Source organism: Gopherus flavomarginatus, chromosome 2, assembly GCF_025201925.1.
Source record: "Gopherus flavomarginatus isolate rGopFla2 chromosome 2, rGopFla2.mat.asm, whole genome shotgun sequence".
In the NCBI taxonomy this organism is placed as follows: domain Eukaryota; kingdom Metazoa; phylum Chordata; order Testudines; family Testudinidae; genus Gopherus; species Gopherus flavomarginatus.
Genome location: NC_066618.1, coordinates 93535830 through 93555373, shown reverse-complemented (window position 1 = coordinate 93555373; position 19544 = coordinate 93535830). Strand labels below are relative to the sequence as shown.

General features: G+C 42.1%; 1 protein-coding gene across 1 annotated transcript in view; it reads left to right on the top strand.

The window, feature by feature from the left end:
• LOC127044633 (engulfment and cell motility protein 1) overlaps window positions 1-19544 on the top strand; it is a 305086-nt gene that overhangs the window by 227576 nt on the left and 57966 nt on the right. The window contains exon 15 of the mRNA XM_050939721.1: window positions 10438-10546. Coding sequence (XP_050795678.1) covers window positions 10438-10546 — 109 coding nt within the window. The remainder of the gene's footprint in view (window positions 1-10437; window positions 10547-19544) is intronic.

Sequence of the window (19544 nt, the reverse complement as noted above, 5' to 3'; positions counted from 1 at the left end):
GAGAAAAAGTCTCCATCCCCTTTCAGGTACTTGGTCTGTCAAAGGCCTTCCGAAGAAGGGTATTGGTTACCCTGACGACCTCTGGTTCTAAAGTCCAACAAACGTCCCTCAAGGTGGGGTCTGGTTACCCTGACGACTTCTGTCTCACAATCTTGAACCTCTTTAGAGGTTGATTGGGAAACACTAGCTTAGCTAATTTACTCTGCTTAGCATATATACCCTTTTGTTCTCAAAAGAGTCTCATGTTCCAAAAATATGCGCTGTGGGTGTTTATTACTGGTATATTCTAATTAATATTTTGGAAGGAGGGGCTGCAGAACAGACCCAGACCAAAGCTCAATCAACATTTACCCTCTCATCAATCATTTGCTTAAGCTTTTAGTGTGATGTCATCCAGAAAGGGTCATTTTGACTCACGTCAACTCGCACCAAACCCACTGATCCGATGATTTTATGTCTTCTTTGCTTTGTGAGCTGGTCCCTGTTGGCTGATATTCCAAAGTTCGAGGTTGAAACATACACGCAGCTCGAGCCATTATTAACCATTCAAATGCAGTTTCATCAATTCCAATAATTTTTCACATCATTCATCTCATGCTAAGAGAATTCTGCTCCCAGAATCCTCTGGCAAGATCAGACATACCAAGTCATACCAGCTTATGTTTACCACATTCATTCACATCAGTCACAGCAATTCATAATAATTTGGCACTGGCCTGACAGGATCCATGGCACAAGGCTTTTTTATTTGAAACCATGATTATTTTTTTTTTTTACAAGATACGATTAGGAGTAAACTATACAGCTTTGTATCTGACTTTCTTTGTTTTTGCATATGTGTGTGCTTGGATACTTATATTAATGTAACGAATGGAGTGTCCATTTCACTAGTCTATCCCTGGAGACTAATGGAACCAGAAGGGTTCTAGATGTTCATAGAGGATAGTAGTCTCCTGTATTTGTGAGCTAGTAGAATATGAAGATTGTTGTTATTCATCACTGATACATTGGGTTCTAAATGATTCCTTCCCATAGATCATCTTCACAGATCACCTTGGTATACGTATGACCTGCAACAGATGCAAACATGGGAGGGAGGATAGAGCGTTACTGCTGGTCATTGTTCTCCCAAGCCACGTCAAATGTGACATGTTGTTGCTGTTATGCAGGCAAAGAAGGGTTCTTGTCTCTATGATTCTCATCTAGTGCTTTTGTTCTGGACGATGTACAATTCGATGAATTCTTTGTATTTTTTCTTGGCTGTGTTCAGTCAGATTCTGATGCATCTTGCTGTGTCCCTGGAGTCAGATTGTGTCTGATGGAGACAAATATATCTCCATTGACCTTAAATTTCAACTAGTTTTGCTAGTGGTGGGACCTTAGTGTGGCTATTTGTCAGTTGGAGCCATGTTTCTTGTGTTTAGTAAAATCAAATGGGGAGGTATTCAGTCCATTATTGTCTGAAATCATATATGTGTCCTTAAGTAAAGGCAAAATACAAGGTAACTCTGGCATCACTAAATTTTCCAGTTTCTTATCAGATTTTTAGCCTATGTACCGTATAAATGCTGCACTGGTCATATTAGCTGATGATCTCCAATTTGAGATGGACAAAGGAAAGCTGTCCACGGTGATTCATTTAGGTCTCTTGCCATCCTTTGATGCCATTGACCACAAGGTGGTGTTGATTTGACTAGCAGCTCTGGCTGGAGAAACTGATAGTAGACTGAGATCACAGTGGATTTCATTTACTGCCTTTTAGATATTCTGTGATGTTATTCTGTCTTGTTTTCAATAATATATGTCTTGATCTCAGACTCTCCTGATGGGTTATGTCCGAAAGTAAAATAAATATTGTAAACGTGGTATTGGCAACTTTTTCAAATTTGTCACGTGGATCCATTTATAGATGAAGGATGAGATTGTCATCTGTTGTAAATGGCCACGCCGCCCATTGAAGTCCCTGGATCTGTGCCAGTTCATAGCAGCTGAGGGTCTGACCACATGTATATAATCAAAATGCTGCTAGGTGCACCTTCCTCCGTTAAGACTATCTGGTAATGATTATTACTTACTTTATTTGTGACCTCTTTACTGCTCTGCCAAGAGCAAAAAGCAGCAGAAGAGCAAGGGAATGTGCCCTATGTGTGGAATAGTTCAGATGCTCCAAATTCTCCAGGTTTTTAAATTTCAGCTATCCCTCTGTATTAGAATTAACCTCAATGAGTTTTCTGTATCAGGGTTTCTCAGAGCTTTTTTTTTTTTTTTCTGAGCCCCCATAATGTGCTATAAAAGCTCCATGGCCCACCTGTGCCACAAAACTGTTTTTCTGCATATAAAAGCCAGGGCCAGCATTAGGGGGTAGCAAGCAGGGCAATTGCCTGGGGCCCGACTAGGGTTGCTAACTTTCTAATCACACAAAACGGAATATCCCTGCCCCACCCCTGCCCTTCCCCTTTTCCGAGGCCCTGCTCCATCCCCTCCTTCCTTCTGTTGCTCTCTCTTGCACACCCTCACTCATTTTCACCAGGCTGGGACTAGGGGTTGGGGTGCAGAACGGGGTATGGGCACTGGGCTGGGGGTGCAGACTCTGGGGTAGGGCTGGAGATGAAGGGTTTGGGGTGCAGGAGGGACATGTGAGGGCTCTGGCTGCAGGTGGGGCCAGGGATGAGGGGGTTGGGTGTAGGAGGGGGCTCTGGGCTGGACCAGCAGTTCAGGGTGGGGTGGATGTGGGGTCCTGGAGACATTTACCACAGCTCCGAGGAAGCAGCCACCAGGTCTCTATAGCCTCTAGGTGCATGGGTGGCCAGGCAGCTCTGCACAGTGTGTGCTGCATTTGTGCCTGTAGGTGCCACCCCCTGCAGCTCCTGTTGGTCGCAGTTTTCGGCCAGTGGGAGTTGCCAAGCCGGTATTCGGGGTGGTACTCTGGACCTGCAGGGACCTGGCAGCAACTTCCAGGAGTTACATGGAGCCAGGGCAAGCAGGGAGCCTCCCTTAGCCCTGAGCCCCCGCTGTGCCACTGACTGGACTTTTAACGACCCCTTTTAGGGTCCCTTTTTTACTAGGCATTCTGGATGCCTGGCAACTCTAGGCCCCACACCACAGGGGACCCCGTGAAGCAAAGCTGCTCTGGCTTCATCTTGAAGCCCAGGTGATGGGGCTTGGGGCGATGTGGCTTTGGCTTTCAGCCCTTGACCTCAGTGAGTCTAATGCCAGCCCTACTTGGCAGACCCCCTGAAACTTGCTCATAGCCCCCCAAGGGGCCTCTGACCCCTGGTTGAGAACTGCTGTTCTATATGTTAGTTCACAGGGCCCATCTGACCATGTCTCAGAGAATTGCTAGCCAGTCACCACTGGTAGTGTAAAAACTTCTGACCAGATGGGAGAGCAATAGCGCAAACCATTTTTAGTCCCTCTGACTGTTAGTCAATAGGATTATGTCCAGTAACCCAAAGGAGTAATATATTTCTATGACCTTATTTATGTAAACAGGTATACACTTTACTGGCAGGCAGTTTCTTCAGCTATTACTTTTCTTTTTTCATCTTTGAGCCTTCAAAAATTTTGTGGGAGGAAGAGGTGTCATTTCTGAGCCACAAAGATGCAGATGAACATTGCTGGCATTCTGTGAAGATCATTCATAACTTTAATAGGTTGAGTCACAGTCAGACTGTGTACTGTGTATTTTATAACCCATACATTTGTTGTATAGGAGGCTTCCTACACATCCTTCCACCAATTCACAAAAGTCTCCTTGTGCCTACTCATTACATCCTGATCAGAATGAGTTGTCCACCATAATTTGAGCATTTTTGAAGTAAAATTCTATTTGATTCCTGTAATCCTTTCCCCCCACCCACCCAAAAAAAAAATAGTGGAAAGGGATATAATTTGATTCCATTTTGTTAAAGCTGATAAGAAATGTGAGCTTTGTTTCATTTGTTTTTCTAATATATGCAGCCTATTACCCAGGTTATTGGTTCCAAACCCTTTTTTATATTATTGCCTTCTCTCATATTATTTTCTTTCTCCATTTTTTTTGCCTGTTCTCTCTCTCCCCCACTCCTTGTCTTTATTTTAATTTCTGTTCCTTTTTGTTTCTTACTCTTTTTTCTGTTGTTTCACTCTTCTGACTCTTTTCACATCTTACACTCCTCCCGCTCAGTAGCTCTGTTTCCCCTCCTTGTTCCCTCACTTACCAGAAGACTACATATTTCTGAGGGTTGGGAACAGCCATTTGTGTCTGCAGGATTGAGTTGAGTTCTTTGGGAGCTGAGAACAGCTTGGGATGATGGGCTGCTAATTAAACTTGTGGCCCAGTACATGGGAGCTGCCAGCTAAATTAGGTCGTGGTCCAAAGCTCACTGAAGCTTGATGGGAATATTTAGATCGGCCTGGGCAGCAGGGCTCAAGCTTTGGCTTCAGCAAAAATGACCCACTTTGGGGTCGTTACTCACAGTTTGAGAAGCACTGATTTAGACATTTCTAATGCCCTTATCACAGCAATGGGGTGCAGGGGCTTGGAGTGTGGGAGGGGGCTAAGGCAGTGGGTTGGGGTGTGGGAGGGAGTACAGGCTCTCGGCTGGGGCTGCAGGCTCTGTGGAGGGGTTGGGGATGAGTAGTTTGGGGTGCAGGAGGAGGTTCCAGCCAGGGACCAAGAAATTTGGAGTGCAGCAGGGGTCTCAGGCCTGGGGCAGGGGCTGGGGGTGCGGGAGGGGTGAAGGCTTTGGCTGAGGTGCAGGCTCTGGGGCTCTGGGCTGGGGCAGAGGAGTTTGGGATGCAGGAGGGAACTCCAGGCTGGTGCAGGGGGTTGCAGTATGGGGGGGAGGTGAGGCTTCCAGCGGGTGGTGCGGGCTCTGTGGTACGGCAGGGGATGAAGGGTTTGGGGTGCAGGAGAAGGCTCTGGGATGGGGCAGGGGGTTAGGATGTGGGAGGAGGTGTGGGGTGCAGGCTCTGAGAGGGAGTTTGTATGCAGGAGGGGGCTCAGAGCTGAGGCAGGGGTTGGGTTTCAGGTGGGAGTGTGGGCTCGTGCTCAGGGCTGGGGTAGGGGTTGGGTTGTGGGAAGGGGTGCAGGGTGCAGGATCTAGGAGGGAGTTTGGGTGCAGGAGGGGGATCTGGGCTGGAGCAGGGAGTTGGGGTGCAGGAGCGGGTGCAGCTCTGGGTGGCACTTACCTTAGGCAGCTCCTGGGAAGCTCCCGGCACGTCCAGCTCCTAGGCAGAGGGGTAGCCAGAGGATTCTGCATGGTGCCCACTCTGCAGGTGTCATCCCACAGCTCCCATTGGCCATGGTTCCTGACCAATGGGGGCTGCAGAGCTGGTGCATGGGGTGAGAACCGCATGTGGAGCCCCTGTGGCTGCCCCTACGCCAAGGAGCCAAACATGCCGGCAGCTTCCCAGGAGCCACATGGAGCCAGGTAGGGAGCCTGCCTGTGCCAGCAACCAGATTTTTAACTGCCCAGTCAGTGGTGCTGACCAGAGCTGCCAGGATCCCTTTTCAACTGGGCATTCCGGTCAAAAACCAGACACTTGGCAACCCTATCGTCAACACTGATGGAAGGAGGAAACTCTGGCTCCAGCTATTGTTTCAGTGGCTCCAGGGGGAAAGAGGAGACACTGCATGGCACTTCAAAGACCCTCCTCCAACCACCGGTACCCTCAGTGCCTGCAAGAAGTGTGCAGTTACTGGTGAGAATATGTTTCAGGTTGGCAGGTTGTCTGTGGGCAAGGACTGGCCTGCCACCCAAGGCCTGTGGAAGTGTGGGATCATTGTCCAGGATGGGTTGTAGATCCCTGATGATGCATTGGAGGGGTTTTAGCTGGGGACTGTATGTGATGGCCAGTGGAGTCCTGTTGGTTTCTTTCTTGGGTTTGTCTTGCAGTAGGAGGCTTCTGGGTACACGTCTGGCTCTGTTGATCTGTTTCCTTATTTCCTCGTATGAGTATTGTAGTTTTGAGAATGCTTGGTGGAGATTTTGTAGATGTTGGTCTCTGTCTGATTTTATCATACCACATATCCATTGCTCAATACTAAGCAATATGAAGAAATTCATAATTTTTAGGTGCCAAACTAAACATTCCATACAAAACATAAGTATGGAGAAACCCCCCACTAAGTTACTAAGGTTTCAAGCTCAAGCACTCAAAAGGAAGGAAATACCAGATTTAAAGTATTCAAATATGATCAACTTTGCTTTGGACGCCTGGTGCGCCTGCATTATGGTACAGTCTTCAGTTACATGATCACATATTATTTTTTCCACAGGACTGCTTCACATTGTCTCAAGCTAAGTTATAAAATCTAATACAAAGGTGGATCAGTATTTTTGGTCTAGATCTGTATATTACTTCCTAGATACGTTTCTCTCCCTGCTAGTGTTTTTGAGCAACTTGCTAAAGAAATCTATTTGCCCGCCGACTATTTCTGTCCCCTTCAGAACCAGAGAGTTTAGGGAAACAAAGATACTGCCTTTGTCAGCAGTATTTTATTAATGTTTTATTTTGCATCAGGATATGGTATTCTTAAGTTATGAAAAATGTATTACAGATATACTAATGAATGTTTTAAATCTATGTTTTAAATCTATTGCTGATATTAGGAATTATTTCTCCTGGGTTGTTTATAAGAGCTGTTTTTTACAGTAGTTGTGGCTTATTAAAGATCAGTATCTGTAACTGTAGAATGTACATCCACATATTTAACTGCAGCTATGCCTTTTCCATTTTCCTTGCTTGCAGAATTCTTCCTATGTGTCATGTCTTCTTTGTTCTGCACAGAAAATGTGAAAAGATGGGTGCTTGAATGGAAGGAGAAAGAGGAGCATTCTGAAGCTGCTTTACATATTGGTTACTCAAATTGCCATTTAATTTGGTGCATAGTAGTACACAGTGCCTCAACGATTTCTCAGCCATTCTTATTGATTGCAGTAATTCTGCTTTAACATTATATGAAGATACAGTTTTACCATTAAATATTTATGCACTCATGAAATGTTAACACATTGGGTTAATGTGAAATTCAACAAAATGTATTTGTCAGGAGCAGTGATATTGCTTAGACTGGTGCCTTTTCCCCGCTCTGCTTTCATTTTCCTCTCCGCATTGATTTTATTACCCACTTTTCTTAGCTGTATCTAAATCTGTGTCAAAACAGCCCCTCGCTCCAGTATGCAGATTTTCTTTTTTATTATGAGAGAGAAAAATAAAACAAGTGATTTCAATAATGTGAAATGAAGCATTGCATCATTCTATCCTGTCTCCAGCCTTTGGGTCTGGTAGCAGATCACTTTTTCCTGTAAGAAGGGCTCTAAAACAGGATGACTAATCCAGAATGCATAAAGGAGAGATGTTCACTTGTTCCTGAAGGGTGGCTGCAGGAATGTAAAACAAAAATTGTAGAGGTGTTTCTTTGATTTGGTACAGCTATTATCCAGGTATTGCCATGAACAATTAGGTATGGTTTCATCCTAAACTTCTAGCAGAAAAAAGAACTCCTCTAGCAGAGCATTGAACTACTCAGAGGCCAAGAAACTGCCTGCCTTTCTCTTCATGTACCACTGATGATGATCAAGATCAGTTAGGGCACATCTGCTAAGAGACTAAATATCTGGAGGCAGGTGGCAGGACATACTCACTGGTGATTCTTTAACCCATCTATTAAATACCACCTTTGTGGAAGAGTCCTATAGGATTTAATAGGGATAAAACCATTATGATTCAATAGGAGTTGTTGTAAGAACCTATAGAATGAAATCTTTTCTGTGGGGTGTGGGTTGATTGGTTTTAAGCGATTATATGGATTTCTATGGCAGGGGTTATTACTCTCTGTTAAATTCTACAGTATTTAGGTGTTTTTGTTCTGTTTTTAACTCATCACCATGTAAAATATTTTCTGTTACATTCTATAAGACTTTCCAATAAGGGCAAGGTGATAGGTGCTTCAGAAATACCTAAGATAGCAAGATGAAATCCTGGTTCCATTCAGGTCAATGGGACTTTTACCATTAACTTTAATGTGGTCAAGATTTCATCCCTTGAGAGTTGAATGTGTTTCCCTCCACTTGTCTGACAAGCCCCGAGTCTGTTGATCTTTGGAGGACAGTTCAGAACGCATTTTCCCCTCTCTTCCTGTGGGAAGGTTTCTGAGGTGAAGGGATTGCTTTTGTATTTAGTTCTTTGTGGAATGTCTTTTCCTGGTTAATATAAATTGATTCATTTGAGACTTGCTGATTAGGCACATTTTATTGCAGAGGCTCTCTGCAGTTAAGGTTGCATTCTGAAATGTCCTTAAAATGGAGCATAACTTTTTTTTCCCCTGTGTATATAGGCAGCCTTTTGTTGTTCTTCAAGTGATGGTCCCTACTGTATTCCACTGAGGGTTTAGGCATGTACACCATGCATCCAGAGCCAGAGAATTTGAAAGTAGTAGTGTCTGTTGGTCCGTGCATGTGCCCTTGCTTCACCTCATGGTTTCGTCCGAGGTGATAAAGGGCTGGACAGTCCAATTGCATCTCTTATTCCTTCTCACCATTGTATGGTGTTCAATGAGGTAGTGTGGAGAAATGGTTGTTGGAAGCTTGGTATTATACCCTATACATTACATCTGATGGTGACGTGTGGGATGAATTAAGGTTGTGGTCTATGGTATATGTTTTTTGTGATAGTGATAAGGTATGTATCTATTGATAGAAGTTGTATTCTGTGAGGTGGCTTAACTTTTCAGTTCTTGCTTTTGTGATTCCGTTATGTGTCTGGCAGCCTTAACTGCTCTTCAATGATTTTTTTAAAATCAGTGTGAGGGAGGGAGAGCCCAGTGGTTTGAACATTGGCCTGCTAAAACCAGGGTTGTGAGTTCAATCCTTGAGGGGGCCACTTAGGGATCTGAGGCAAAATCAGTACTTGGTCCTGCTAGTGAAGGCAGGGGGCTGGACTTTATGACCTTTCAAAGTCCCTTCCAGTTCTAGGAGATAGGTATATCTCCATTAATTTAAATTTTAAAAAATGTACAAATAAATATTGTTTCTAAGATTTATTTCTTAATTAGCTGTTTTAACAGTGTTCAATACTGACTCCATTCTTGGCCCTTCACCTCAAAAGCCCCAGTTGTTCCATGTCTGAAAAATAAGATCGTGTTATGTTTGTTATTTTGTCCTATACTTCCACCTTTCAGTCTTTTTTAAAGTGTGGATTTGCTTTGCCTCGCAGCTATGGGATTAAGCCATTTTGAATTATCCTATGCCATCTTAAAAAAAGTTTTTCCAGACAAGGGTACAGTGGGGAAGCAAGCTGGGAGAAAGAAATCCCAGAGTAGAGAGCAGTGTCCAAACACCTGTTTCTTAAGTAAATTGAGAGAGCATCTGAGGTACTATGGTACTTACGAAAAATCTGCTTTGGCGAATACTTTTCCTCTGGCCATGCAGTAGCTATTTAGGATATGTGCGTTGTTTCTTTTTTAAAAGCTGTTACGAGAGTTTGTTATCACAAGCCCAGTTCTTAGTGGAAACCTGTTTTGAATTAATTTTTGTTTTCTTTCGTTTTCAGGCCCTATTTGTCCTGCTTTTTTTGAAATCAAAATGAGAAATGAGTCGCTCCCAGTTTATGCAAAATCTGTAGTATTCTCATAAATAATATTCTACCCTCTGTACAATGATATTTTTAGACCATCTGTAGTGGTTGGGATGGCTCTGTCCAAAATAAGAGTTACATAACTTCACAAAGTGCAGAATTTATTTAAAAAAAAAAATTATGTTCCACGGCTTTTGCACTGTCACATAGCAGATGGCCAAAAGACTTGTAGAGCTTGGTTATAGCCTTTATAGTGAACTGTTCCTGAATAATTTACTGAAATCTTATTCATGCACTAATCTGCATTATAGATACAATAAGCACATCTTCATACCCTATTATTTTCATATGACTTAAATAGGCTTTATGGGTATAGGCCTTTATGGACCCAGAACCGAAGTGTAAATCTTATTCTTATTTTTAATAGTTCTATTTATTTTTTTTAAAAATCTAATTTCCTTTCACAGCACACACAAAATTAAATGTAAAAAATGATCAGCTCCTTTGCCACTGGTTTCTATTCCAATTTCTGCATGCACAGTTGGAACCAGAGCAACAATATTCTATTGGAATGACAGTGCTTCAGAAATGGGCGTGTTTGAACATGGGGGACCATTGGCTGTGTGTAGCTCAGCAGCAGTAAAATGGATCAGAACATATCTTCCTTTCTTTCCACAGATTCCCCCCAAAATAATCTTGATGCTATTTATTTTTCTAATATCTAGGGTGAAAATCCTGAGTTTGAGAAGAAAGCGACTTTGTGCTTTAAATTACTAAGGCAATCAGATGTTCACTGTATATGCTGAGCATAGAGGACATTTCTTTAACACACATGATGTCCAAAGAAATCAACTTCCATTTTTATTTCCACTTCAGATTGTCTTGGAAAACAGCAGCCGAGAAGACAAACATGAATGTCCCTTTGGCCGCAGTAGCATCGAGCTGACAAAGATGCTGTGTGAAATCCTGAAAGTAGGAGAACTACGTAAGTCTAACTTATTTATTTAACCAAACGTTTCAGTTTAAGATGATCTGTGTGATTCTTTTCATTGTTGTCCCCGAACTATTTTTCTGGCGATGGTGCATGGTTTCCCAGTAGTCTCAGAGTGGATTGAATGCTACATAAGTTGGATTCAGTAGAAGCGTGTGCCATTGCGATCCTCTTTTGTATGTGTTTATACATTGGGTATAGTACCAATTGCAACTTGCTGTATTAATTCCAGTGTTTTTTTTGGCAAATTGTGTGCATTACCTAGTGTGAGTGTAATACGGGAAATGGGCGTCCTGACTGTAAATCCTTTCAGGCATTCAACAAGGCTGTTGTTAGTGCATTAGGGTTATTATACTAGCTATCTGTTGGTGTTATGATTCAGTAGGTGGCATAGTCCATATTGAACTAGTGCCACAGCAAGATACTTCCAGAACACTGCCGTTGGAGGGTACTGTCTTTTGGTTGAGAGATAATATCAAGATCCTGGCTACCTGTGGTCACTGAAAGATCCTCTGACTTTTGCATGATTATGGTGGTAACTCCAGTGTTCTAGGGCAATTCTAATTTGGGTAATTACATTCTTCCTATTTAAATTTTCTCTTCAGTTGAATAAAATACTATATTCTTGACATGCTGTTGTAAATTGTACAGGGTTGCTATGTGCTGCTGGACAGTTGTTAGCTTTTATTCAGGGATAGATACATTTTGGGGGTGATGTTCAGGTTCCCCACATAAAAGATTCAATATTGCAGCCCTTACTTAGGTTGCTGAATGCTTTCTCATGTGAGCAGTCCCACTGATTTAATAAGGCTACACATGTACATTTGCACAAGTATGCAGGGCCGGGTTTCCGGTTAGTCACAGTTGGCATGTGCCTAGGGGTGCTGGCATTCTAGGGGTGACTTAAAGTTAAAAGTGGGTTAAAAGTTTCATTTTTTACGGAAAACATGAAGGTCAGCTGTAGGCAGGTCTGTGTGCATGTTTGTGTGTGTGTGCTGAAGATGCTGTGCCTAGGGGCTCGTAAGGTGTAAACCTGCAAGTAAACCCATAGTTTGTAAATATATTACAGTATTTAAAGCTCTACATAAATGTCAGCTATTACATACATCATTTACTATAATAGTGTGCTGTAGAATAACAAAATTACAGTAGAAAGTTAATGATATAATTTCAGGCAGTTTACAATTAGTTTTGAGTACTATACCTATATAGTTTTACTCCATTTACATTTGTCATTTTCATTTCTTAATTAGTATAGTGTAGCAATGTATGACTCATTGTATTATGTATCATTTCGGTTACAAATCAGTATTATTATCGTTCCTGTATTTGCCAACAGACATTGCCACAAGTTTCATTTCCATACAGCCCAAGTTGGCAGCACAACTTTGCCATTGAATTTCTACCGCACACATTCTTTTTCTACATTCTCTATGCTAATGAAATCTTTCCTTTCCTCTTGCCCTGTGCCCACTGCGGCCCTGTGCAACAAAATTGAGGAAGTCAGAAAAGCGAGAGCTAATGGTTATAAGTGTTACTTTGGTTGTTATTCCCTCAGGCTCTGCAACATAAATCAGAAGTATGATTTGGCTGATACTTCATCTAATGCTTTTAAGTGCAGGATGCCAAGAGAACAGTACACCAAAGGCGAAATTTTTCCCTGTGCAGAGAATAGCCTTGTGCTGGCCCATCACTTAAAGCCTTCAAAGTAGCTGCTCAGACTGTATGCATCCAAGATAATAGCATAGTCTCAGTTTTGAATTCCAGCCTTAAAAAACCCCATTGAACAGTATAAAAGGAACACTAAATGAATAGTTCAGACTACAACTGTTATAGAACTACTGTAATAGGACTGAAGAGACAAGACAATTGTAGTTGGATATGCTGTCATGGGTGTCTCCCGCCCAAATAATCTTACTGCCACTGGCTAGGATGTAAGACTGAAGAGTTTCATATGTGCAACCGCTGGCTTGTATGAAGTCTCTGCTGGTATATTTTTTTGGGGGGAAATAATACATTTTGGTGGTTTTCCATGATTTATATCCTGGTTTCTCCCTACTCAGTTGTTTGCCAGTGCACAATAACATCAGTAATCATTAGTACTAGTATAGCCTCGTCAAATGGTGATGTCACCATTCCACGTTGATCTTGTTAGCACCCTGTTTGAAGCATTACAACAGAAAGATTGTGAGATTGGTTTCTTTGTTTCCATTCACTGAAAAGTATTTTTTAATAAAAATGAATATATAAAGAATTGTGTGTTAATTCTGTGGGATTTTCAAAAAACCTAATACATATTTGGTAGAGAGTTTTGGAGGAAGGATTCAGGGAAGGCAGGGAAAGAGAGCAGTAAGAGATACAAACGTGGGAAAAGTGGGCAATAAGAGGTATCAGGGAAGGAATGTTTGGGGCAGAGGAGCAAAGGTTAAGAGAGTCTGGGTGGGCAGCAAGGAGTTGGCTTCTAATTAGAATGGGCATCATCTTGTATGGTACTGTTCATTTCAGGGACTTGTAACTTCCAGAGGCTTTCACCTTTTGGGTTCAAAATTTTTCAATGTCTAGTCTTTGGGGGGGCCAGATTGAGTAAGCTCTTGTTTTGTCTTGTTTTTTAAAAAAAAAGTTTATTGTCAATCCTATCTGAACATGAAGATAAAGAAGGGGAAAATACATTTTTGGCATCTTAAAAAAAATCCTATTGCCTTATGGAGGACCTGTACCGCTAGAGACAGAAAGTTAATGTTTACCTAGGGTTGGGGGATGGGGCTAAGCTATTGGGTAGTAGAGAGGAAAAGGGTGGTCAGGTGATGCGGGGGGCGGGGAATCTATAGCCCCTCACTTTAAATAGTGCTCTGCAGTGCCTGCTGATCTGTCTGTCTATTCTGTTGGTCACATTGCATATCTAGTACCTCCCAGCAATAACAATTAAACAGCAAATCCTGTTGCCTTCTTTGAGGAGCTGTACAGCTTAAGTGTGTGTGTGTTTACCTAGAAATAGCTCTTGCTGATGGGGAATTCCTTTTAATATCCCAGTGAAATTTGGTTTTGTTTTGATCAGGTTACAACTTGTTGAAAACTATATTCTGCACAATCGGAGAGTATTTTGCACAGGGTTCTTTTGTAAGCATGTACATTACGTAGCCAAGGTTTAATATTAAAAAGCATTGGACAGGTTCTTCACTTGGTGTGTATTGCTTCAATTAAGCTACACTCATACACACCAGCTGTGGATCTGGCCCATTGTGTTGTTAAATACTGCCTCATAATGCATACACATGGGTAAGGTTGAACATGCTGTGACAGTTCTTTACTTTTGAGTATCTAACTGTGCAGTCTTAATGTTTTTAATTATGGTTGTTTATGTGGAATTACAATTATAAGGTTATTTACAAAGCCATAATGAAATATAGTGTCTTATAACATTTACTAAAAAAAAAAAAAAAAAACCTCCTCTAAAACAGCATATGCAGTTGTTTGTGTCAGATCCTCTGTGGTTAGCAGCCAAGTACCACTTTTAGTTTATTATGTTGAGAAGTACAAACTAGAACTGACATTTAGGAGAACATGTACGGAAACTTTCCTTTTCAATTGAAAATAGAGGATGTGTTGCTGATCTGTAGTCTTAAAATCAGCAGTTACCGTCTAGGGCAAGGGTTGTCTCACATTTAATGTTTTTTGTTTCAAAATGTGCATTCAGGCTGCAACTGTTTCTTCTTTAGAAATTCAGAGCTAGCCATTATTGTATTGGAACGCAGGATTTTTTTTTTTTTTTACAGTTTCTAAAGTGTATAATTTAAAAGGCACAAAGAATTACTCTCTGCTTCTGAAATATTAAGTGGTAGAAACTTTCTTTAAAGTGCAGAGCTGATAAATCCTTCTTCATAAATAATGGGCAGTCTAGCAGCTTTTGCCTCTGATTATTTTCTGTTTGCTCCTCTGTATTAAATACCATAAGATGATAACAAGATAAATCCTGCATATCCCATGGACTTTTTTAAAGCACCCCACTCTTCCAAGCAAAGTTTTGAGGAGAGGGCTAAGTGCATACGTTGCGTTTGGCTTTTGGATCTGAATTTTTATTTGGTCTCATTCTCAAAGTGACTGACAACTTAGAATTAGGTTCCAGTTCAGCAAAGCACTTAAGCATATGCTTAAATCCAAATCCCAAATCAATGAAACATAAGAACCTGCTTTAAATTCTGCGTATAAGGTAATAATTGGAGATATACCAATCTCCTAGAACCGGAAGGGACCTTGAAAGGTCATCGAGTCCAGCCCCCTGCCTTCACTAGCAGGACCAATTTTTGCCCCAGGTCCCTAAGTGGCCCCCTCAAGGATTGAACTCACAACCCTGGGTTTAGCAGGCCAATGCTCAAACCACTGAGTTATCCCTCCCCACTTTAGCTAAGTGCCTTGCTAAATCAGGTCCTCCAAAACAGGGCAGCTGAAATATTAAGAGAACAAGATTGGTGTGTGTCTGTCCCTCTTACCCATTGGCCTCAGTGTGTCCTGAATAGAGACTGGGGCTGTGATAGAGGAGGATATTTCACATTAGTTACTAGTCGTATATTACAGCTGTTGTTGTGGGAAAGTTTAGGTTAAGATAGAGGTTTTGCAGTTAGACTTGAACCTGGTAAGCAGGACCAGCGCTAGGCGTTTGAGCGCCCTAGGCGGACGGCAATTTCGGCTGCGCTCTGGTCCTGTGACTCCAGTAGAGCTGCCACAGTGGTGCCTGCGGAGGGTCCGGTGCTCCGCGGCTCTGGTGGAGCTGCTGCAGTCATGCCTGCGGGCGGTCCACTGGAGCTGCGCGAGCAGCCAACTGTCCGCAGGCATGACTGTGGCAGCTCCACCGGAGCTGCGGACCAGCGGACCCTCTGCAGGCACCACTGTGGCAGCTCCACCGGAGCCGCCTGCCGCCCCCTCCAGCAAAATGGCGCCCACCAATTATTCTGGCGCCCTAGGCAATTGCCTAGGCTGCCTAAATGGTAGCACCAGCCCTGCTGGTAAGGCCTGCAGTAACTTTCATTTCCTCAGTAAGGGAGTTTCGTACCTTGGGATAGCTCAGTCTCATGGTACCATGTGTGTTCTACCAACTTACCCTGGAAAGAGAGAGAAGAGGTTGGCAAATCAATTGAAGCTCTTATCTAACCAAGATTGTCTCTCTCTCTTTCCCACTCCACACACGAGATTCTGTGCATTGTGGGGTACCATCAGACAGTAGCACCCCTAAATCTGCTGTGATAATCCTGCTCACATTCCATGAGCCACTCGTGACACACCCATAGTCGTGGATTTGCCGACATTGTTGTGGTCCACGTTACATGCATACATCATCCCAAATAGATTTAACTGAGAAGGCAGGAAAGGCAGACAGAACACTGAAATCCCTACTTCCTCCCCACCAGCCATGGGGTCTTCGGCACCCTCTGTCACCTCCTTTCCTTCCATCTTAGATACAAGTAACATGTGACCGAATGTGAATTGAACCTGAAATGCCTTTTGCTGCATTCTGATTCCCAATGCCATAGCATAGGCTGGTAACCCCGCAAGACCTATCCTGCTTTGTGTTTGTTCAGCACCTTGCACAACGGGTTCCAATCCCGAATAAGCCTTTTGGGTACTACCACAATACACAGTATAACATGGAAGGCCCACAAGTGTTGCGGGGCACATCATAGACTTTAAGGCCAGAAAGGACCATCGTGCCAATGTAGTCACATTCCGCACATTACAGGCTACAGAACTTCACTCGATCCCTAACTTCTAGATGGGTTACTGATGTCCTGAAATCATGATTTAAAGACTTTAAATTACAGAGAATCCACTACATACTCTAGTGACCCAGGCCCCATGCTGCAGAGGAAATCAAGTCTCTTCTCCCTCAGGGACTCTGCCAGTCTGACCTGGGGGAAGCGTGCCTGCAAATTACCGTGACAATAGAAGCACAAGTGTCATTGGCATCTCACTAATCTTGCATGGATTCCTGTGGTACAGATCCTGTGATTTTAGTTACTTGCATCTTCTATTGAAGGACCCAACCTCTGAGATATAAACTGTGTATAGTTAAAACCCTGTGTTTGAGGGCTTTGGGGGATACTACAAAAATGTGTAAAACTGAGGTTGAGATAAGTGGTAGTCCTGAAGAAAGCTTAACCTTCAGTAATGAAGCTTCGTGAGGGAGACTGTTGGGCACTTCAGATAGAAAAACAGATCTGGATGTAGTGAAATTTGTTGGAGATATGGGGTTTGCAAAATTCTGTAACAAGAATGTTATGTTAAGCATTTTGTACAACATGTCTCTGCTTTGATCCGCTTTACAAACATTCAATAACTTTTTCATCACCAAACCCAATTTTAGCAGGTAATTAGTGGTATCCCGAACTTTATTGAGGCAGTCAGGTTGAATGACTTGCTTATTGCCACAGAGAAAATTGATGTCAAAGTTGAGATGAAAACTGAGCAATTCTTTGTTTGCTATCCTGTGCTCAGACCACTAGATCATGGTCCCTTCTCTTGCATCATTAATTATTACTAGTATTTATTTTTTATACAAAATTGCTTCACAGTTTTCAATGCTTGTTGCTGGTTTTCCACATTGCACTGTGTTTAATACCAAGTTTCAACTGAAACTGCCATGTTGAAACTGACAAGAAGACACCAGACTTGTAGATGAGTCTTTGTACAAATGAAAACTAAAGATTGCAGTGGTATATATTATGAAGGCAGTTTTTGTGCTGACTTTTCTCATTATTGATACGAGATTTACATTCAAATGCCATTTTAAGCCTACATTCTATGACTGAGTAATTCTGTAGAAAGTCATGCCAGGCTTAGAGTAGTTTTTGAGTATGTGGCAATAAGAGACAGATGTTGAACTCAATGTTTCCATTTAATTTTTTGACGGGTGGCGGTTAAGGTCTGTTGAACAGATCTGCACTTAAATTTTACTACAGACCACCTGTGTTTTATATCACTGATGCTGTATATCATCCTAGAGCCTGTGTTAAATATGCAACTTTTTCATTGGTATGATTTTTGTGTGTTTTTGTTTTAATTGCAGTGAATTCCATTCAGTTGTGCATTAGTGCTAATCTTGATCATTTTACAGGGTGTTTTGTTTTGACACTTTTTTAAAGTGCCAGTATATTATTGTGACGTTACCCAGCGTACGTTCTGGACTGATGAACAGCTATGTGCTCTGAGTTCTCCAACCTGGAGTGCTTTTTACACTGCTTTGCAGTCAGCTCACATACTCCCAGCTCTACTGCAACAGTGCTACAGCCAGCCACGCATGAAGTACACTGCTGGAGCAACACCAGCCAATACCCAGTCCCAGACTTTCCCCCAGAAATGTGCATCTTGTACTGCCCAGCTCTCTCCTGGACAATACAAGCGCTCTATTTTATTAATAGAAAATGATATGAACAAATCCTGTTATCCCAAATGGAGCTTCCCAAACACTTCAATCCAAACAAACTATCTAGATAAAAACCATAAAACAAGTGTATCATCTTCAAAAGGTAGATTTTAAGTGATTACACATAATGAGGCATAAAAGTCAGAATTGGTTACAAGAAAATATAAGTAAATTGCAACTAACACCTAACTTAACAAGCTAGAGTGAATTCAAAGGAAAGGTCTCTCTCACTACATGTCTTTTAGCAGTCTTACTGGCTGAATTTTTCAGTCAGGATCCCTTCCCCAGTCCACAGCTGTTGCCTTTCTTCTTCAGGTGTTGTAGATGCCGTGGGTAGAGAGGGAGGAGGAATCCTGGAGGCATCTCCTCTTTACGGATCTTTCTTTTCTTTAAGAATCATCTCAAATTGAAGTTCAGGAGACAGAAAGTCTGTGTGGATGGGAACTCTCAACTGTTTCTTTGTCAAGATGTAGATTTTTACCCACATCCTCTTTCCTGCCAAAGAATGACCACTTAACCAGGTGATGCTCCATTTGATTTTGCTAACACCTGGCTGAGGCATTGGCTAGCCTTTTGTTCCTGGGGAACTGGTTTGTGGCTGCTCCCCGCCCCCAGACTTGGAATATGTCTCCTAATACCATACAGAGGAATTCTACAGCTTTACTTGCAATGTTGCCACACACATTTTACCTGGGAAATAATGATCAATACATTATGAGTTTTCAAATGATACCTGACGAGGCATACTTTGTACAAAATTTATCATAGTCCTATAAAAGGGAGTACAGACTGTCACAATTTTAATACCCATTTGATGTGCAGTTGATACTGTTAGTATACAGACTTTTGGCTTTCTCTCTCTAGTTCTTCTCCAATCTAACGGATTTCCATGCTGCAGAATTGAAAGAGTTTAGAAATTCTTACAGATCCAGTGTTATTTTGTCAAATAAAATGTGTAGGGGGTTTAGGAGGTGTAGAGTAGTCTGCATGGTTATACCTGCTGAGATGAATGTAATCAAATCTCATGCTTCAGGGAGTAAACGGATTGCTTCAGGGGTCAGGAAGCAATTTTTTCTTCATGCACAATCAACAACATGCATTACGATTTTATTTTTTTCTCTGATATAGAAAATATTGGCCACTGCAGAAATGAGCATATGAGACTTGATGGGCCATTTGGTCTGACCCGATACCACAAATGCTGTAGTTTTACGATTTTATAGCTACATTTTAAACTTTTTTCTTGCTTGTAACTTTATGTGTTTTTTTCTTCCAAACATGAACAACATAAAGCCCCAGAAATACGGCAGAGAGAGATGAAAAAAGTGGAGTTGTTCTCACGTTCCCTCCCTTAGTTACATTTTCACAAGTCTATGAAACTTGTACGTGAGCCAATAAAAGTATGACAGTAAGACGGCAATTTTCTTCTATAGAAAAGGGAAGGTGAGGGAAAATAGAGCAGGTGCCCATGTCATCTTGGATTTGTTAGTTATGTCACTCTAATCTGGCAAATTAGTTAAATCCGTCAGCATCCTACTTCTTGCTTTTTTATGTTGCATTCATTCTGTTCATCCATCT